This window comes from Lepidochelys kempii, chromosome 26, assembly GCF_965140285.1.
Source record: "Lepidochelys kempii isolate rLepKem1 chromosome 26, rLepKem1.hap1, whole genome shotgun sequence".
In the NCBI taxonomy this organism is placed as follows: Eukaryota; Metazoa; Chordata; order Testudines; family Cheloniidae; genus Lepidochelys; species Lepidochelys kempii.
Window position 1 is genome coordinate 1,529,718 of NC_136405.1, and position 22,278 is coordinate 1,551,995.

A 22,278-nucleotide genomic window follows, 5' to 3' on the forward strand; every position below is an offset into this window, starting at 1 on the left:
TAATCATTTTTGTTGCCCTCCACTGGACACTTTCCAATTTTTCCACATCCTTCTTGTAGTTTGGGGCCCAAAACTGGACACAGTACTCCAGATGAGGCCTCACCAATGTCAAATAGAGGGGAATGATCACGTCCCTCTATCTACTGGCAATGCCCCTACTTATACATCCCAAAATGCCATTGGCCTTCTTGGCAACAAGGGCACACTGTTGACTCATATCCAGCTTCTTGTCCACTGTAACCCCTTGTCCACTGTAACCCCACTTTCTGCAGGACTGCTGCCTAGCCACTCAGTCCCTAGTCTGTAGCGGTGCATGGGATTCTTCCATCCTAAGTGCAGGACTGCACTTGTCCTTGTTGAACCTCATCAGATTTATTTTGGCCCAATCCTCTAATTTGTCTAGGTCCCTCTGTATCCTATCCCTACCCTCCAGCGTATCTACCTCTCCTCCCAGTTTAGTGTCATCTGCAAACTTGCTGAGGGTGCAATCCACACCATCCTCCAGATCATTTATGAAGATATTGAACAAAACCGGCTCCGGACAGACCCTTGGGGCACTCCACTTGAGACCGGCTGCCAACTAGACACGGAGCCATTGATCACTACCCCACTGTCTGGGTCAATGTATTTGCAGGTCTTAGGAAAGGCAGCACATTAATTCCCTTGCCCATTTTCACTGTATCTGGTCTTTCAGCGGCTATAGGTTTCTACTCAGCACCCGACCACATTGCAGCTTGGTAATGGGAATGGCCCAGAGAAGCCAGACCATGTGAACAGGCACACGGGAGAAAGGAAATTCAGAGGGAGCAGGTGGGTCAAATCTCACACCCAAAAGTCTTGCAAATATTTTTAGCAGCACTGTCCTTTCTAACTGCCCTGTAGAAGGCAGGAGACTCCCCTGCTGGATTTGTCTGATGTGCTGAGCTACTAAAGACCCAGTCAACCACTGAGTGACGCAGGCCAACTAGCCAATCTAGACACGCCAGAGGATCCAAGAAGGCCCAGCCAACGTTTAATAGTTTGGGTTTTAGGGGTTTAAAAAATCAAACAGGCTCCTTTCAGCAATAAACAGATGCAATTCTTTCTAAAAGCCGCATACTAGGGGCCCGATTCGCCAATGGCCAGCACCTTGTATCCTCACTGACACCTCTGCAGAAGAAGTGCAGAGTGGAGGTAAAGCTCTCTCAGATCAGAACAGTAGCATTTTAAATTAACTTTCCACAGGTGCAAATGACAAAAGTGTAAGGCACAAGGAGAAACAGATCAGTGTCCTTCAAGTCTAGAGTTAATATTCTACTAGTCACACTTTGGAGGACATTGCCAACAGGGCATTTGCCATTCCTCTGGGGCTGATTTGGGGCTTTTACAAGTGTAACCTGCACCCAGAAGTGAGTGGAAGGTGCAAATCAGAGCAGGTGCAGCCAAGCAGCTCACCCTCCATCAGGCAGCTGCAGGGACCCAGATTTGCATCCTCACTTCACTTGCAGATACAAAAAGGCAAGTGCAATGCACACCAGCAAGAGGCAGGCCAGGCTCCAGCCCTTTGGAAAATGAAATCCTTTGCATTTTATTATACTGCAATATTGTAGATGTATAGCACACCACATGATCAATTGATGCTTGGAGAAGAGAGTTCTGTGCTAAAGATCACTGCTTAACTTGTTCAACATCATTCATCTTGATACATGATTTATAAAAATCTAGGCAATAGACATCAGTGTATGAGGCAGTAAAATCCATCTAGCACTGTGACCATTAGGTATCTCGAGTCCTTCAATTCATCCTTTTAAAATCATATGACTCCTTCAATGGATCTGTTAGGTTCTGGGATGTCCCATGATGAGTCAAGCTTCAAGAACCTTAATCAGAACAGACATTTCACCAGCCCATTTCTACAAACCGAACACTAAATAGACTGTATACGGACAGCTCTATCATTCCGGTTCACTTTTATGCTTAAATTACCATCAACAACAGGGACAGGCACCATCTCTCATTGTAAGGAGCATTAAACAGCCAAGGAGAAGGCAAACCAGGAGTCACTGGGCCACTGTTAACTTATGGCTATATAAATGCACTGGTATATGAGAGGGAAAGACAGAGACATGTCCAGTCACATTCTCTCCCTTACTGTGTCCCACAATACAAAGCGTTTGCTGTGTCAAATCTCATGAGACCAACCATACCAGGAAGGAGAAAAACTGAATAAGCAAATTACTTTAGCACAAGAAATAAACCCTTTGATAGCAGCAGCAAGAAATCAGTTACACACAGATCCCAGGCTTCAATAATTACATTAACACAGTGGCACCAGAACACATAAGGGTGTGCCTATCTCCATTAGAAGCTTCTCTTTTCCAAGGGTTTAATCATGGTCACACGCAGCAGCTGTGCCTGGGAATACGGGAAGTGAATTTATCTTATCTTCGTTTATAAATATAAAAATCTCTCCAGATTTAAGTTACCAGAGAAGAAAAGAAGCCACAGAGATCACTCATCTGAGGCCAGATTTGCAGAATAGCTCACTTACTATAGTTTTCAATGGTAGCTACTGGTCCTAAGGACTTCTGAAATTCTGGCCCACATTGTGGGTGCTGAGCTTAGAACTTAGGTGCTGTGTCTTTTTCCAGCTCTAAAATCTCTTTAGGAAGCTTCATAACCAAAAGATCAGCCCCTTTTCTTGGAGTATTTTCTTTCTTCAATTAAAATCATGCAAGTCATTAAAACTTGCAAAGCAGCAACTAAGCATGCAGAGTGTCAATAACTTCTCTGTACTGCCTGGGAAGTTGCAGCAGTCCCATTCCTTCCAATGGGAGCTGAGGGAGCTCAGGAGCCGATGGCATCACAATTGCTTTATAGCACAGAGCCGCACGATGCTGAATGTGGATGGATCAGAGCAGCTCCCAAGGGGACTGAAGGACAGAGCAGCAGCTAGCTGAGAGCAGGGTTTCAACTCCTTTCCTGGTTTTGTGGCTGTGAATCACAACCTCAGCATTAATTAAAACATGACAGACTCAAAAATCTGAGTAGGAATTTCCTGCAGAGCCAGCAGTGCTAATGCCACATCAAGAGCGGCTCAGCCTCAGAGCACAGCTGGCCCCGGGAGCAGCCCGTTTCTGGCCAGACTCAACCATTACCTTTGAGCAGGTTGCAGAAAGGAGATGGGGGATGAGGTCAGAGCAAGAAGTTAAATACGGCTTTTCCAAACATTTCTCGGACAGCCCCACTGCTCAACAGGGAAGTGGAGAAAGCAGTGACAGCAGCGTTAACATACCGTAATCTTGCTGGCACGGTTCAGAGCCTCCACCCAGTCCTGTAGGTCCTTTTGATCGCTGGCTTGTAAGAAATACCGCTGAGATAAAGCATTGATAACTATCAAAGAGAGGGGGGGGGAAAAGAGAGGGAACCCCAGTTAGTGCTCAGCATGGTTAAATTAATTCATAAGAATTAATTCATAAGAATACCTTGCACATCAGCAGCACCTCTCAACTTCCAACCCCACAGTACCCTGCAAGCATTACCTATTTCAGCCTTGCAACCACTTGCCTGGAAAATATGCCAGGAACCACCACTGAGCTGCAGCCACCTCTGGGGTGGAGTATGGCAGCTGTTTAACTGCACATTGCCACACTACACAACAGTTCAGGACTGGCTGTGAAGAATACCACAATCCAACTGAAACCACAGAGGGAATTTAGGGTGAGAGAATGGAATGATCTGAATTAGAATTTAACCAGGGCATTCGTGGTAACATGCTTACAAGTGCCCTGGGAGCTGTTATGACCACCAGTGGTCAGAACCACAGTTTTAAGTTTCATCTGCAACGATCAAAGGAAGATCAAATCCTGAACAGGAGTCCCATGGGAGTCTGGAAAGCTCTCTTGGGACACGCATCCCCTCCTCTCCACCCCTGACTTCTCAGCTAGTGTGGCCTTCTGGCTTGCAGCAGCTGGGTCAAAGGAAACATCCTCATAGGATTTCTGCATTGAAAACCTTGAGACATTTTGAATTGCGCAAGGTTTTGTTGAGACCCGTGCCTCCTCACGTCAGCCATCTGCACTTGCACTGCCCTGCCGCCAATGCACTCTGTGCTGGGGTGTCCGGAGTCCCAAGGAGTTAAACCAGAGCACTCCCCATATTTTAGGCACATGAGATTCTGTAGCACAGCACAGCAAAGCAGCAAGCTCAGTCATGGCGTGGGAATATGCTACCTGCTCTGGGTTTGGTACTGATTCATGTCCCCTGCATGCAAGTATAGAAAATTGTGGCACCCCCGCTACCCCCCCCGCCGCCGCACCCCAAGCCCTTTGAGACAGGTATGTGCTGGTGGTGTTGTTTCTGCTGCTTTAACTCGGAGGTAAGTTTAGTGCTCATGAAAGTGAGGAACTTTTGTGGCTTGGGTAAAGCTGAGGGCCACCGGGAAGGGAAAACAATCCCAGACCACCTCTTCTTTGCAATTACAGGCACACAGAAAAATACATTGTATAATGCACTGCAGCATTAGGGTGAATATGGGGGAAGCCTCCATTAGCGCAGAGAAGCACTAGGACAAGGTTGCTCAGGCTAGACAACCACCCACAGTATCCAGGCTACTGGGGGGGACAGGGAAAAACCGAGGTCCCCTCCCACCCAAAGGGAGAAATCCACCCCTGTGCAGAAGACGCCAGCACAAGGATCAAGGCACCATTTAGCCCTATGGGTTTCAGAGGGACTTAAGTGGTGCATAGTCCTTTGTGCTGACTGCGCTGTACAAGTGCGAATTTCACCCTCTCTGAAAACATCCTTCCAGCAACACGCAGTATCTCACACTTCTGGAACACCATATACTAATGAACAAAGAAGGCCCAGGGATAATTGCTGTTTATGAATTCTCATGGTTTATAACAGCACCTAACCATCCAGTCCTCCCGTCAGAGACCTGTCATTATGTGAGCGCTGGGCATTTTGGTGCTTTCCCCCGCCATCATATGTTACACTCACCAAAGCAGAATGGGACTTTTGGTTTTTGTTTTGGGGTGGCGACGCTGACCTAAAGAGAAACAGATTTTTAAAATAAATCACGTTAGCGGCAGTGAGATGGGGCAGCATCTGCTTCTGTTAGAAAGGACACATTGTCTTCCATTCTTCAGCACTGTAATTAAGACCATTTATAAATTATGAGGAAATCAAGCGAGCCTGAGTCAAAGCAAAATTAACATGACAAGTGAGAATGGCTCATCAGCACATCCTTCCTCACATACCTCCTTCGTCTGAGTTGTGTCTCACTAGATGTGCCTTCCTCACCATGGGCCCACATGTACCTGTGTCCCGCGCAAACGTCCCATGGTTAGTGCTAGATAGCAGAATTCCACTTGGATTTCTCCGGGGGAGAGATGTATATGCATATCCACACCACTATATGGCTCTGGTAACTGCAAATTTAGTCCATGGATGTGGCTAAAACCTTGCCTACAAGATCTATGCCTCTGCTGAAGATGAAAAAAGAACTAGCACCTCACTAGCAAAACCTGTGCTTTACCATGGTTCTGGGGCCTGGCGTTAAGAGAGTAGGTGCATGTTCATACCTGGGCATGCTAACAGACGCAGCTCACCTAGAACGGCTATTTCAGCACAGGGTACACATGCCCTAGCGTGGCGTAATTCCTCTTCCACACCAAATCTATGATGCGGATACACTGCAATGCTACTATTTTACTACAACATTTTCTCTGGCGCAGAGTCGCTTTCTTTTGCTGGAAATAGACCATCACCGAGCATGAAAAGGACTGCCTTGCAGCAAACCAGGCGAGCCTCTGTGTCACAAAACCACCCCAGATATGTTAACAGGCAAAGTGACAGTTGGCCTTTAGCGGCGGATATATCCTGTGCATATCAGAATGAGATTTATGATGCAAGTTCACCACCACTGCTACTCACGACGAGGTGCCCCACAGCTGAGTTAGCTCAGGAACTCATTCATATCAGATTTAATAGAGACCACGTGTGGTAACGAACTCAGCAGCCCCAAAAGAAGGTCACTTCAGAGAGCAGCCTTCATCTGCTGTTCTCCCTCTACTCCAGTGCCAGCCACACTGCACAACAAGGATGCAGATTCTTTTGGGGCCCTGGAAGTATGACTTTCTGTTGGACCAAATGCACTCTGTGCAGTAATTAAGAAAACTGAAGGGAAATAACAGTGGTTGCTCCCTAAAGAATAGGAATCATTTTTGTAAGAGTAATATTCCCGGGGGCTCCAGGCATGGCCTTTATAGAGTATATTTATTTTGACAGGCCGCCTACTTCTGAACCAGTCTGTAATACTTTAAATATGCTTTCTCAAGCAAACCTCCATTTCTCTGGCATGTTTATAATTGGTAGCTAAAGCCATTGGTATAACCCAACCCTGCAGTTTTCGACTGAATCCAGAGCTGTAGCAATTTTCACTTAGTCTAAAATATATATAATTTATCAGTGAAGTTCCTTCTGAAATGGGGAAGACTGCATCCCTCAGCATGGCTTCATCTGAGCTTAATTTATAAATCATGAATCAGCAGGAGCAGAGATCTGCTGGGTCTTTTTCCAACGACAGTAACCAAAGCTGTAACTACAGTAACCCGCCCCAGGCCAAGATCCAGAAGGTCGAACTTCCAAGCACATCTAGGTGGCACATACAATCCCAACTTGCCTGATCAACAGAGCCATGATATTAGACACGTGACTCTCTGTCAAGGGATTTAAAGCACAAGGTGTGCTAAGAAAGCAACATTTCCTACCGCGTATTGTTCCCTGTGCTGTTTGCACCCACATGGCCCACCTTACAGTCTTTCTGGTGGATGCTGTTCCAGCTAATCTGTCTTGGCCCTGTACCACTCGAGCACTGCACATGAATGAAGTCGTAGGAAAAGATGCACATTTTGTAGCTGGGCACAGAAAGACTAAGTGACTCACTCAAGGCCACATAAAGAATCTGGACTAGGGCAGAGGTAGGATTTGAACCCAGGACTCCCACATCTCAGCTAGTGCCTTAACCACAAGGCAGTCTTCCTCTGGGAAGAGATTCTCAATGTTTCCAGAACCAGGGCTGCCTGCTGGCAAACACAGAGGCCACCCTGTGCTCAGCACTAGCTCACACCCACCCTTGGACACTAGTGCCTGTTATATTAAGGCGGGGAGTGGGGATATTGGCCAGGGTACTAGACGTCCCCTCCACTCTTCTCTAAAAGTCCCCTAGTATATTTAACATTCCTTAGGCACGCCCCAGAAATTAGCAGAAGGGACCTTGGTTGGACATATCCAGAGGACAGTGACTGCTCCTGGCACTGCACAGCAGGGACAGCACTGGGCCTGAGCCAAAGTTCTGGCATGAGGACTCGAACCCACAACCTTATGTCCTAGAGGGGGTGACTACAACTGAAGGGAACAGACACTGAAGACAGACATGGGGGATTTGATTCTCTACCCTCTTGCTCTCCGGGCAGTCAGTCACACCAGTGCAGAATGGGTGTGCAGTGCTACCAAACATCCAGGGTGGAGTGTGATGTGTGGCAAAGGACTCCCAGGGGGCAAAGAAGCGGAGAATCAGGCCCTGAAACAACAACACTGCAGCCAGCCACACAGGAAGAGGAGCAGCCTTCAGAATGGGCACTTGGAGACCCTGCCCTCTAAGGTAGGTGTCAATTCCACCTGGAGGAATCACACCCACGCTAGCTTTGACCCAGGTAATGGGCAAAAAACCGAAGCAGAGCTGCTGTGATGCAAGCAGTGGGAGGGGCCAGCTTCCCCGGGTACAAGCCCATCTGAGACCACAGGAAGATACAGGGGATGGCTGGCCCGTCCCATGGCTCACACCACTGGGGCCCCACAGTTACAGTCAGCGCCCTAGCTCATCCGGAGCTGCTGCAGGCAGGTGTCCTTGAGCTGGAATTTACACTCTGGTTTGAAGCACAGACAGACCTGAGGCTACGTCTACATCGGCGCTGGGGGTGGGATTCCCAGCCCTCGCGGATGTCCGTGCGTTAGCTCTCAAGCTAGCCCACCAAAACTAGCAGCGTGGCCAGGGAAGCAGCGAGGGCTGCCAACCCTCCAGGACTGTCCTGGAGTCTCCAGGAATTAAAGGTTATGTCCTGTGATGAAACCTTCAGGAATTCGTCCAATCAGAACTGGCGACCCTAGAAGCAGCATGGGCTAGTTGTGCCAAGGACAAACCCAGCAGAACCCGGTGGGTTCGTTCTCAGCACAGCCGGAGCCCGTGCCACCGCTGGCCACGGCCCATGCTACCCTATCTACACGGCGCTAGCTCGATGAGCGGGCGGGAGCCGGTATCACTCCCCTAGCTCCAAACGCAGACAGACCCACATTTACACAGGAGAGTCCCGCGCAGTTGGGTGCGGCTTTGAATCGGAAGCTCATTCAAGTCGCCATGGAAGCGTCGCAGGAGAGGCATGTAGGAAACAATGCACCCTCTACTGAAGCTCCTTGGGACAGGGCCCGTCTCTCACTAGCTGTGCAGGGCCCAGCAAAATGGGCCTGACCTCATCTGGGGCCCTCTAGGCCCTCCTGTACTACACATTAAATAACCGCAACACAACTCCCGAGTCTCAGAGAGAGCCGTGTTGAGCAGTGGGTGATGTTTACATGACACCTTGTTACAGATTATTATTTACTTAAACTAATTACAAACCTGATAAAACACATAGTTATGAATGTGAACCAGGTTCAATCGGATGCTGAGTGAGACTGGCACTCTGAGCAATGAAATAGATTTAAAATGCTGTCTTCCAGCCGGGAAGTTTCGTCTGCAAATAGCTCACGGCTGGGGCATCAGGCCCGATCAGGACTCTGTACTGGTTGCCCTTACTAAAAGCTTCCGGGTTCTGTGGCTCTGCATTCTTCCTCATTATTGAAATACCTCCTTCCTACCCAGCAATCCTGCTGGCCTACGTGATATCATTTTACAACGGAAATGCAGACCTCTTTGCTACACGAGAGACCTGTCACAGTAGAGCTGGCAGGACTCAGAGGATCCGTTTGGCGGGCAATTCCACAATTTCAAATTTTCGAAACAAAAAAAAAAAATTCAACGTTTCCCAGGAAACAAATTTCTGGAAAAAATGATTCATTTCAGGTCGGTTTGTTACCTTTTCCAACTTTTTAAAACATCAACTTTTTTAACACTAAAAAAATACCAAACCACCTTATGAGTTTAATTTTGAAAAGTTGTTTCTAAATTTAAAAAAACTGAAATGTTATATTCCTCAAAACATCAAGATATTCTAACATTATTGCAATGCTTAGTTCTGGGTTTTTTCTAAACAGTTCATCAAAATCAGTAGATTCTTCAAAAACTTTGAGTTCAGCAAAAAGGACATTTTTGGTTGACAAACATTCTGAAGAACAATATCCTCACCAGTTCTACCCAGCAGTAGTATATAGAGCAAATAACTCTGGACTCCTACAATTTTCTGTACTGGGCAGGCCATTAGCTTATTTCTAGGTCTAGTTCACCTCCCCCCACAGCAGAGCAGTTCTGAGACACCACCCTCCCATTACCTTGGATATATAGGTCAGCGGCAAAGATCCAACAGCTCCTGACCCGAGAGCCAGATTCTGCAAAACAGTCAAGAATGTTAAGAGTTAAACGATAAATAGTCACAAACCAGGTGAGCTAGGCGATCAGCTTACACTTTGTTTACGGAAGGGCACCTTCATACTTCTGTCCTCACCGACAGCCTCTATAAGTCAGCATTTTACCTTGGTGTGAGACCCATCACTATGCATCAGCAAGGCAGTAAGGGGTGCACTAGTTGCTGGGTAGTTTATTGCATGGGGAAAGTTGTTCTGTTCTTTAACATTAGCTAAGGGGCCAGAGACCATGGCACTGGGCATAGATTATAAATGAAAATAAAATAAAATTTGCTTTGAGCTGCATTTACAAAAAACACACAATGAACGCTAGTCCAAATGGTGACTGGTGCTGGTGCACACACAAGAGATTCCTATAGCTCTCCTTTTATTCTTATTATTTTAATCACTGTAGTAAATGCCACGACCACTCCAGGAGCTGCCAGCCACAACAGACACAAAACTCCAGACTCCTGGCTACTGGGTGAGCATATTCTGCATGACCCCATTTCTAGGATGACAGATATTTTAATAATTTTTGTTACTGTCTTTACACTGAGATATGAACTGGAATGGGGACCTAATAATGTCTCACACTGACATAGTACTTTATCATCTCTTCAGAGAATAAATTGTATAAAATATCATTGGCATGGTCTAAGAGAGCATAGTACACACAGAGAAACTGATTTGTTGCAGTTTCCTCTTGCAAAGAAAGAGGAAAGTCTAACAACATACATGGCAGAAAGCATCCTGCATCATTTCATTTCTGAGGCCCCAATTCAGCAAAGCAGATGCTTAACTTCATGTATGTGCCGAAGCCCATTCCTATTCAGCAAAACACTTAAGCAGGAGCTTAACTTTGAGCACATGTCTCACTGAAGTTAGAGGGACTTGAGGCGTGTGCTTAAGTGCTCTGCTGGATTGGGGCCTGAAAGTAGATGCGGTTCATACAAAACTTTACACAGATTATACTATTTAGCAAAATGAGAAAGAGGAAGATACAGCTCCCCACACCCCGCCCCCATTTGATACAGCAAGCAGCAGGCATTTCTGGCTGATACTGACTCATCAGAATAGCTCCGCATTCTAACCACAGCTGTGAACTGCCCTAGGAGTAACATCTGGGAGAGTGACCAATCACTGCACCCCTATGGGTCAGAGCCAACTTTGAAAAGAAACTGTTACCCCACATTCCACCTCCTGCTTTGGGCCTGCGGCTGGTTCACTACCATGGAGCCGAATGGTTCACTGGCTGAGACCAGAAGACATTCTAGTTGTATTTGTCTTGGATTCAAAGTCTAAAAGGGTGTGGAGGGGGAATTCAGGAACATTTTTGACACACGGCTTACACATACTGATAACAGATACTATCCAGTCACATTTCAGCTTCCCTCAGCAAGAAAGCACGGCACAGAGTGACCCATCCCACTTGAAAATGAAGGGCTGCTTCCAGCTGCACTCAGGCTCAACGCTGCTTCAGTGAAGTGACCCAGCACCAGCTTCCCAACAGAGGCCTGATCCAAACGCTCTGAAGCCAATGAGAGCCTTTCCACAGATTTCAATGGGCTTTGGATCAGAAATTCATCCTCAGAGCAGGAAAAGGATATGAGTGAGCACCATACTTAAAAAAAAAAAAAAAAAAGAGAGAGAGAGAGACCACCCTCTGTATTGCTTACTGAGCATGGTGCAATATATTCACCCCATGTTGTGGCAAGACAGAATATGAAAAGCCACAATAGAATCTGCTATCCCTACCACCACATCCTTTGAGACACTCTCTCCATCCCATAAAGGCATCTCTTCTATGTGACTTAAAGCATCAAGGAAAATTAGTGGTGCGAGACAACTTTACGGGACATGGCTTCCCCAGAAACAGGCATCAGATAATCTGACACAAATGGACATCCAAATGGCGACTTTCCATTATGACACCCACGAGATTAATGATGGGATGTTTTGTGCCAAAACAACCCAATGATTGAACTGCAGAGAGGATTTCACCTCTCCAAGATCCTGATATTTGCAGTGTTATTGTAGCCACGGTGGTCCCAGGATCCTAGAGAGACAAGGTGAGTGATGTAGTGTCTTTTACTGAACTAACTTCTCTTGGTGAAAGAGACGAGCTTTTGAGTTACACAGAGCTGAAGAACTCTGTATAGCGTGAAAGCTTGTCTCGCTCATCAACAGAAGTTGTTCCAATAAAAGATCTTACCTCCCCCACCTTGTCTCACTGGGATCCTGGTAGACTGTTACGTGGCAGTGTTAACATCAGAATGGGAAATAAATCATTCCAGATTGCTGACAAGGACAGGGTTCCGGGCACAAGGAAACCCACTTTCTCCAGCACTGAAGTTGCGGTCCCTGCTTGTCTTAACTAGTGCTCGAAGCTGGTGTAATAAAAATGGGGGGGTGGGGGGAAGAGAAAAATAGGGGGGGTGGGAAATGTGAAGCCAATTAAAAAACGTGATCCCAGTTTCTGGGATTTCAATAGCAGAACCTGTCTAAATAAACCCTGTTTACTCCCATCATTAGAGTCTGAACACCAGCAGCACTGCTAAGGTGTCCAAGGTAACTGGGGAAAAAAGATCTGCATGATGAAAAGCCAGCTCTAGCTGCGAAATCCTAGCACTGAACTCTTGTAACAAATGCATCCTCTTCTTAAGAGGCACTGAGTGGGAGGGGCAGATGCAGCATAAATCAGGAAGCAGAAGCCCTTTCAGCTGTGAAGTATGAAAGCCATGGAGATCTGCAGTGCTCCACGGAGCCCATTCTGGGACCTCACCTGGGGATTGTCCATATACCACAGAAGACAATTGGCCTGGGTGTCCAGGATGAAATATCTTCGCAGAAACTTGCCGCAGGTCTCATTTTCTTCAATGTCTAGAAACCCACAGATACGATTCTGTCGATCCACATAAGGCATTCCGGGCTTCTTGTAGCATCACCCTAGAAAACATAAAAGCCTGCCGATGAAGCCAGGGTACTCCCAACCCCTACCCTAAGCAGCCATGGCAGTGAAGTGTTCTTTCCCTGTTCTAGGTTGACTTCATATTCATACACACCTCCCTTTCTGTTTCCCTGTCAAGAGCTGGGATGACAGCTCAGTCACCAGGTTTGGGCATGCAGCCTAAAGCAGCTGAGTGTGAGGAAGAAGATGGTTGGATTGGGTTACATTTGACACACAGACATTATTCTGTTCCACTTTCACATTTAACTGGCCGTTAGCAGGTTGGTCCCGCCACACGTAAACGGAAACATTTGTGCAAATTCCACCTCCTTGAGGTTGCACATCATTTCACAGCCCAAACGTCAGGAAATTAAACAACAGATACCGGGTATTTAGCTTGGTCTAGAGGCTGAGCTCCTCATCGCAGGATGGTTGAAGTAGGTAATAGAAGGTTCAGGCCTCAATCCTGGCAGGCTCCCACACCCACGCAGAACGCGGTTGGATTCAATGGAGCTCCCAGCAGGGTTTCAGCAGCATGGTCAGCTGCAGGACTGAGGCCTGGGATTGTATTCAGTCTGTTATCCAAACTTCCTGGTGCCTCTGCTAGGGACTGGACAGAACCAAACCCTACCCCACCTTTGCATGTTTCTGCTATTAGCAGACAGGCCACCACAAACTGAGGAATTCAAGGTCACGGCGAGACAAAGACACCAGCATAACAATTCTGGACACATTCGGAAGCTGGGTAAATAAAAAAAACAGACCAGAGTGACCAAAATAGCTCAGCTGAGGAACTGCAGGAGTTAAGAGAGCAGGGAGCTTCCAGGAACTACAGATGGCCTTAATCACTACAAGCTGCTCGCTAGCCCGACAGCACTATTGCAAGAGGACTCAGAACACTTCACTGTTCCCCACCTTGTCACAGCAGAAGGGCCACCTGGATGGTCACAGAGCAGCAGCAGGCCAAAGAGAAACAACGGACCCAGGACGGAGCAAGACACCATCCCTTGCAACAGAGCAGCAGCTGGTGATGCAAGGAGGCCTAGGAGGACCCCACCCCCTTTCTACTCCACAGGCATCTAGGAGACAGCAAACTCAAAGGCCCGCAGCCCTTGGCCAAAACAAACAAAACAATAATTACAAACGGGTGAACAGCCAGGAGAGCTTTGTGGCAGGAAAAGCACAAGTCACTCAGCCCCGGAGAACTGCAAAGCCTCAAATCAAAGCGAGAGAGAGCGTGTGTGCACGCACACACTCACTCCTAGGGAATGGAAAATAAACTGCAACTCCTGCAGAAAGCATGTGTAGTTGGGATGCAGAGTCAGCAAGTCAGCAATGATCAGTCCTCTCTGGGTAAAAACGTGTCACTAAATCCACTCGAGCCACAAACACCTTCCAACACTACCTTTGTTCCTCAGGGCCCAGCATCTGCCACCGAGCCTCAGGGCTCCTGTGCCCTACAGGAACATTGTTCTGCAAAGGGACAGAGCATGGCTGAACAAGGAGAGCTCAACAGTTGCAGTCTGAGCAGGAACAAACTGTCCTTTTGGAGAAGTTGAGAGTTTTTCAAAAAGAGCCATAAGAATCTGGGAAGATTCAGCCCTACAGAGAAAGAACCTCCCTCCCTGCTGGCCAAGAGCTCAGATACCACAGAGAGAGACCCCTGAGAAAGTCAGTGAGAGAGAAGAACAAGATGCCAGGTTTGACAGCGTGATGGTTAGAACCCTGGCGTCTGGTCTCTACGAGCACCCGCAACTGGTGCTGGTGCAAGGGAGGAAGATTTGGGACCTAGCTCTTCGTCACCTTGCAACACTGTCATTTACAGTAACTGCAAAGTGGGTGCAAAGCCCCACCAGTCTAGAGTGGCAGAGCCTCACACTCAATCTGCAGGGTGTGAACGACTGGGGCAATGGAGAATCAGGCCCTTTAAGGTGGAGCTCACTGCAGATGCGGTCTATGGGACTGATTCTCCACTGCCTTGCACACTGTTGCCATTTACATACATGTAGAGTTGGCACAAGACGCTACCCACTTTGCACTGGTCCATGTCCCAACACAAGGTGCAGAGCAGTGGAGAATCAGACGCTGTATGTAGGTAGCTGGAAAGGCACCATATCTCAGAAACGCCTTGGGCGAGAAGCCTCGTAATTACTGTGACTCTTGGTGGATGGAATGGGAGGTGACCTATATCTCGTATATCAAATACGCCACAGGTGGAGTCTGGCTGTGAACTAGCAGGAGCGTGAAAGGCAGCCCATGTAAGCCCCACCGAAATGGGCAGCACAAATAAAGGTCTTCTACAGATAAGGAGAAAATACGATTTTTTACCTTAAAAATTGTGATGGGTGGTTTCAGGGGGCACCCCTGTAGAAACGTACTGTCCAGTAGTTAGACAGATGGGACAGAGAATAAAATGTCTGCTGTCATCTATTCATATTTTCAGCATCAGCGTTTGGAGCCATGTATCACATTCAGAAGCAGGGTGGGAAGCGACCAGGGAGACTTGACTGGCCTGGAAGCAGCACCCAGCAGAGACAGGGGGCTGTTTTGACAAAGGTCACCTCCTAGTAAACTCCTATTGACTTAGGGGAATTTGAGCAGTCTTACTCTGAAGAGACCAAAGGCTGAAGGGCAGAGTGTGGGTAGTCTGGCTTGCTGGCACGAGTGAGAGAGAGAGAAGGCAACACACCGAAAATTATGAAGACCTTTGGATGTCATTAGAATCAGATTAGCCATTTGGCCCAGACAGAATAAAGGATACTGTGAAACAGATTTGGAATCAACGTTAATTATTAATATATTAAGCCATTGCCTCTAGACACATGACAATAAATATCATAGCAGAGCACTGTTAAATACAAACACTGGGCCCAGGCCAAGGCAGGAGGACAGCACTGGCTTTCCCAGGCTCTGCTGACATGGAGAAGCTGTTCCAGTTTAACTAAAGGTATGATTTTAAACCGATATAGTTAAAGCAGCACAAATCCCTGTGTGGACCCTTATTTTTGTTTCAGAGCACACTGATATGGTTCAGCTTAAATCAAATCCTGACTGATTTCAGATCAACAGAAATAAGAGTGTCCACACAGGAGTTTGCACCAATTTAAAACCATACCTTCAGTTCAGCTGGTCTGTGTGTGTAGACTGGGCTTCAGAAATGCTGCTGCAAATAAAAAGTAAGACAGGTCATGGTGTTTCAGAAGGGGAGGAAAAAGGAGACACACACACCATCTGGTGAGGAAGCTGGGAAGACATGTGGCCCATCAATTCCACCAGGAACAAGCTCAGGGCCCAGTTCTGCCAGCTTTACCTCAGGCTGGCTCCACAAGTCACCCCACTGAAATGAACGTGACCACTCATGAAGTAAGGTGCTGAGCAAGGGGGCAGGTTAGGCCCAAAATGAAAGAGCTGATTAGCCAGGTGCTATCAAGTTGCAGAGCGTGTGTATTAGCAATACACTGCTTGTCAGGTGTTTACAAAGTTGTTCAGTAAGGCCGTTCCCTGACAAGTCCAGACAAGTGATATTCCCATAGTCATGGGGCCCTTAAAACGGTACAGTTACAACTCAGCAGCACCTGTGAGCAGTAGCCAAACTCTACTTGGAAGTGACCCTTATAAAGATGCAAATTATTTTATGAATCTCAGTCTTTAGTCAAGGCCCTTAAACCACAGAGTTAGTACAAAGTGTAAAGAAATCGACTTTACTAACAGAGATAAAGGGCAGCTGTATCACAGTACTAACAGGCGATAACAAATTAACGAAACTCGAGCACCAGGCACTTCTGGGCTGCAGAACCCCTTCCTCTGCAGTGTTCTGTGAAAGGCTGGTCAAAAATGCTGCTGTTTCTTATGGTTTTGCTCTGCCTCAATTAACACGAGCTTGATCAAGAATACTCAGATGCTCAGCTCCTTCTGCACAGGAAAAGGTGACAGTGACCAACCTTAGATTGCACTTTGAGATACAAAAATCAGTGGGCAGATGAGATAATGATCACGCTGAGCTTTAAGTTCTGGAATGTACTCTTTTTTAGCATGCTATAGGGAGGCAATCATCATGCAAACCCCTTACTCTGGTTACAGTGATCCATTTTCCAGTATGCTGCAGGACAGAAGTTGCACTTATCCACCTGTCTCTTTAGAACCATCCACAGTTTCTCTTTCCCATAAGCTCAAAATAAGAATAGCATCTGCAGTTCCACTAGGTGGGGGTTTTCCCATCTTCCAGCTCCAGAAATCCGGCCGGAGTCAGGAAGAGTTTTCCCAACAAAGTTTAGTCTTGTTATAATATTCAGCACTTATGTAGCACCTGACACCTTCAAAGCACTGTACAACTTAGTCAACTGGCTGTACAGTTAGATGCATTCTGGGAAGTTTACACCTTCATATTTCACATCCAACATTGTTCACTGCCGGAGAGAGAACACTAGACTGAACATACCATTGACCTGTTCTACTGTAGCATTTCCTACCACATGCATATTTGCATAGAAATACTGTTACCCACCATGAGTTCACAACCCTGAAACAGGTTTAAGACACGATAATGAGGAAATCAGAGTAGCAGCCGTGTTAGTCTTTATCCGCAAAAAGAACAGGAGTATTTGCGGCACCTTAGAAACTAACACATTTATTAGAGCATAAGCTTTCGTGGGCTACAGCCCACTTCATCAGATGCATCGAATGGAACATACAGTAAGATATATACTACTTACTATATATTCCATTCGATGCATCCGATGAAGTGGGCTGTAGCCCACGAAAGCTTATGCTCTAATAAATGTGTTAGTCTCTAAGGTGCCGCAAGTACTCCTGTCCTTTTTAACAAGGGAAGAATCACAGGATAAGGCTAGCAGAGTCAACGATGATTTGAAGGCATCTTAATTCATGGCCAGAACCTTTGCCTGAAACTCAGTAACCAATTACTTCTGTTCCTCAATTATTAGAACAAAGAGCTGACAATCACTGGAGCAACCACACAAGCTGGAACAGATGATACATATTTATATTTTCTGTATCCTACAACAGTGGAAGACAGCACCGTCTGAGACACAAAGAACTGACTGCAAAAAGGGGAAAAAACTCAGTTGTACTTATGCTTTACAACTACTTAACATAATTTAGAACTGCTAATGACTCCCTGAAGGCCTAGCAATCCGAAGAGCATGTCCCGTTATAACTTTAGATTACATACATTATAAATTATGAACAGGATAATGATACTGAGCACATGAAGTCACAGTTTATGGGAGAAGTTTCAATCGGATTTCTGGAAGCCAGTCTGAAATCTAACACTGATTTTAAAGAATTTCCCAAGACTAGCAGTGGAATTAGGCCCTTAGGATCTCATTACTGGTTCCAATTTATGTCAACACAACACAGAATGAAGTTCTCTTGCTTTCTGGGATTCTTTCCTTCTATTGCCTTTTCAACACAGTTAGAGGAGCAAAATATTCATAAATTCACCCCCTTCCAAAAAAAAAAACAAACAAAAACAAAAGCCACACCAAAATACCCCCAAAACAACACAACCCTGGCCTGGTTCAACTAATGTGATGACCCAGTAAAGAACTTACTGGAAAAGATTTCCAGCACAAGACAACCAACCTCTCTGATTTCCACCCAGGATACAGGAAGAGTATGGCATTGCTCCCTGAATAAAACAGCCTCACCAGGAGTTATAAAATGGAAAGGGAATCATTCAAATCACATTCAAACCCAATTACAGTTACTGTCAACTCAATGACCTGTGATGCTACGAGGGGGCAGAGTTCCCAGGAACTGAATCCCAAAATCTCAGTTATCAAAGAGAGGGATGCTTTTCCCTCGTTTTGTCCTGAGATGCAACATTACAGGGGTTTCTTCACTTTTTCATCCCGCTTCAGCGGCGCTGAACAGCATCATCATCAATGCAACTCTTAGAGCAAAAAGCATATTAAGAAAAAAGAAATCTTCAGACTTGATGTTCCTAAAATGACAGTGCAAAGTAGCCATTCGATAAATTAGGGTGTGTCTACATGTACATTAGAGAGACAAGGTGGGGGAGGGAATATATTTTATTGCACCAACTTTTGTTAGTGAAAGACAAGCTTTTGAGTTGACACAGAGCTCTTCCTCAGAAGCTCAAGAGCTTGTCTCTCTCACCAACAGAAGTTGGTCCAATAAAATATTTTACCTCCCGCACCTTGTCTCTCTAATATCCTGGGACCAGCATGGCTACAACAAAACCACATACATGTGGATATACAGGAAAATTAATCCAAATTAATTAAGGGTGTGAATGTGAAGTGAATTAGTTAAACCACATTAAATCCCTGTGGGAATACCATGATTCAGAATTAAAGCGGCCTTCACTTCCTAAGTGAATTAAACTAAACCAAATTAAAACACCATCCACACAGGGATTTAATTCAGTATAGCTAATCCACTTCAAATTAACACCGTTAGTTAATTTGGATTAACTTTCTGGATGCCCCCATATAGACAAGCCCTTAGATGGTCCAGTATGACACAGCTAGGTCAATCTAGGGCACAGTGCAGGAGATCACACTGCAAGGGACTACAGAGTTTAGGGATTTGTAAATGGAAGAGTCATATGCTGTGCAATAAATGGGTATTCTGCTGGCACCAGACACTGAGAGCCTCTGCACTTGGTATCCTTGAAAATAATGGGAACCAAGATACTGGATCCACTCCAAGGAAACAGCATCACTGTCAACATGGATCTATCTACCTTTTTAACTATTTGTACTGGGCTTGTCACCTTGGTACCTGGATCTACAGCATAGTCATGAATTTGTGTGGGGGGGTGGAGGGTGAGAAAACCTGGATTTGTGCTGGAAATGGCCCACCTGTTGATCACTTTAGATAAGCTATTACCAGCAGGACAGTGGGGTGGGAGGAGGTATTGTTTCATGATTTCTGTGTGTATATAAAGTCTGCTGCAGTTTCCACGGTAAACATCCGATGAAGTGAGCTGTAGCTCACGAAAGCTCATGCTCAAATAAATTGGTTAGTCTCTAAGGTGCCACAAGTACTCCTTTTCTTTTTGCGAATACAGACTAACACGGCTGTTCCTCTGAAACCTGTCAGCATAGTCAATGTTTTCCTTACAGACAACAGAGACAGTTTCCCTCTCTCAGGAGTTTAAATGTGAGATTACACGGGACTACTTTAGCTCCACTGCTGTCTTGGGCCACCAAATTATACCCACTCTTCCACAAAGCATCAACAGTTCCCAAGGCACCACCTAGTACACAGTTATTAAAACACGCTACGCTATGACGGATGATCGTTTAGACCTTTTATGACATTACCACATCTGCAAACTCCACTTCCTTTTATCTATGCTCACTAAAGAGAGCTCACAAAATTCTCCCCATTAACTCACAGAATGCTGACAGTTTCCAGAGGAAGGGCAGGTGAACAGGAGAACAGATGTAAATATTCTGCGGAATAGGTTCAGCAATCAAACTCATGTTAATTGCAAACATTTGTATTTATTAAACAATTAACCGGCTCAAAGGAAGGCCTGACAGTAGTGAGATTAAACTATGTCATTACAGCATCATTCTGTTCATAAAAGAATTGTCAGAGGCAACTTGATCTAGTGAAACTAACCAGGAGACTGGGATTCTGGACCCAGGATCTCATCCTGCCTTTCCCACTGACCATGTATTAGTCACTTAGGCCCAAGATTTTGGGTGCCAACAATCTGAGACACACAAAAGTCAGTGGACACCATTGAAAATGTGGGCCTTAACCTCTCTGCTTCAGTTTTCCCACCTGTAAATATTCTGCGTTGGGAAGGTTAGAGTGCCAGAGAAACACAGCAAATTGTTATTGGATTATGAATCATGAAACTGCAGAGGTCTTTCGCTATGGATTCAGGCTCTGCGTCCAGGAGCTGCTAAGAAAAGGTTCTTGCAATATTCCAAGACTGACAAACCAACCCCATGGTGACTTTTCCCTTTTGGGACAGAACCCCATGGGAATGCTGACAGCTTCCTCTGTATACAAGATAGCAACATACTGAAAAGAGACCAAGACACGTACTGCCTTTAACTCCCATTAGTGCTAATGGCAGTCAGGCACTTGAAATCCTTTCTATGGGCCAGACCCAAAGTCCTCTGAAGTCATGGAAAGACTAATTCGTACCCATGAGCCCTGGTTCAGACCCAAGGCAGGAATACAGTGTGCAGAGTAAGGATCAGAATAGACCACATAGTTGAATAAAACCTTCACAAGGATCTTACATGGTCTTCTCTGACCACACATGAACATACCTCTTAAGACGCTAAACCAAAAACCCCTCTTGAATTCCAGTACATAACCAGCCCCAGTTCCCTGTCGAAACTCCGGACAGCATACGGCACCCTTTGCAAGCTCCCTGAAGGATGCCTGGGCATAAAAAGCCCTTTGTGGTCTTCAGTGGGCCACGTGCACAGCGACAAACTCTTCTGAGAATCAGCTCAAACTGCAGAGAGTATCAAAGAGACAGGACTTTGTCTGTGAGCAGAGGCACCGTGGGGGCTCCACAGAAATACCCCCAGTGGGAGCCCTTGGCACACAGAGTCATTCCAGCCTCTTTCCAGCTTGAGCCAGGCGTCGCTAACTAAAAACCTCGGGGGAGGGTGCTCAGCGCCCAGGGAACCCAGGCGGCTCCGCGATGCCCCGCGGCCACAAAGGCCTTTCCCGGCGCTGCCCGGGCCGCGCAGAGGCACCTCCTGGGGCAGGCTCCAGACAGGCAGCGCCGTGCGCCCCGGGGATGTTCGGTCCCCAGGAGCTGCAGTCAGGCGCTGAGCTCCGACCCCCCAGCACCCAGACCCCGCCGCCCAGGGGCGCTCGGCCCATTGCACCCCTCCCTTCCCGGGGTGCCTCCCAAACTCTCACCCCTGCCCAGGGCGCTCCCCTCCCGGCAGCCCCGCGTCGCCTCCATCCACCCCCCGGCTCGGGCACCCTCCCCGGGGGACGCTCCTGCACCCCTCCGGGGCGCCCCGCGCCTGGGCGCCGCTCCCCACTCACCCAGCGGCGTCTGCGGGCGGCGTCGGGGGCTGGGGCTGGGGCTGGGGCTGCGCCCCCGGGGCATGGCCAGCCGGGCGCTGCGGGCTCCGCGCGGCTCCGGCGCTGCGATCACATCGGGAGCCGGGGGCGTGTGGCTCCGGCGCCTCGTTTTTTCCGGGTTAATTTTTACGCTTCGCGTCCGCAGCAAACCCAGCCCCGGATGTGAGTGCCGGGGCTGGGAGCCGGCTGGGTGCGCTCAGGGTGCGGGAGCGCTGCGCGCCCCGGCAGCGCTAGAGACCTGCCCCCGCTCTGTGGGGCAGACCCAGAGGCCCTAGCCGAGCCCGCTGCCTGCAGCCGAGCGCGTCGCCAGCCCGGGGGGGGGGGGGTGATTGTACAAATACAGTCTCACCCCGGGCAAAAAAGTGTAGATTTGCACCAATTTTTTTGTCATGCTTGTCCCGCGCCTTCTGGCATCGCCCTGGCTTTACCCTGCCCGCCCCAGTCCACACACGTATCCGTAGCCAGGGTCAGCACCTGTGGTTTTCATTCAGCAGCCGCGACTTTTGGGGGTGTCCCAGGCTTCAGCGTCAATGAACGTGGCTCCGCACGGGAAATCTGCTGAAATAAAAAATCTCAGGACTGCTAAACCCCATGAACCAGTTTTGTTTGGGGGTGGTTGCGTTTTGTTTTCCAAACCACTTTTCACCAGTTCTTACAGCTGTGTGCGG

At 47.2% G+C, this 22,278-nt stretch overlaps 1 protein-coding gene across 3 annotated transcripts in view; it reads right to left on the minus strand.

Annotated features, from left to right (window-relative positions):
• The window catches only part of PLEKHA2 (pleckstrin homology domain containing A2), a 53,536-nt gene extending 31,694 nt beyond the window's left edge, over window positions 1–21,842 (minus strand). The window contains exons 1-5 of one of the 3 annotated variants that reach the window (XM_073324790.2): window positions 21,572–21,842; window positions 12,386–12,549; window positions 9,529–9,585; window positions 4,981–5,029; window positions 3,275–3,372 (exon numbers count right to left, since the gene is read on the minus strand). In XM_073324790.2, the coding sequence (XP_073180891.1) occupies window positions 3,275–3,372; window positions 4,981–5,029; window positions 9,529–9,585; window positions 12,386–12,526 (345 nt within the window). In that variant the 5' untranslated portion in view covers window positions 12,527–12,549; window positions 21,572–21,842. Of the gene's footprint in view, window positions 1–3,274; window positions 3,373–4,980; window positions 5,030–9,528; window positions 9,586–12,385; window positions 12,550–14,878; window positions 14,898–21,571 lie in introns of those variants that run through there. The other 2 variants (XM_073324788.2, XM_073324789.2) reach the window with 2 other exon arrangements.
• Window positions 21,843–22,278: the final 436 nt, after the last annotated feature.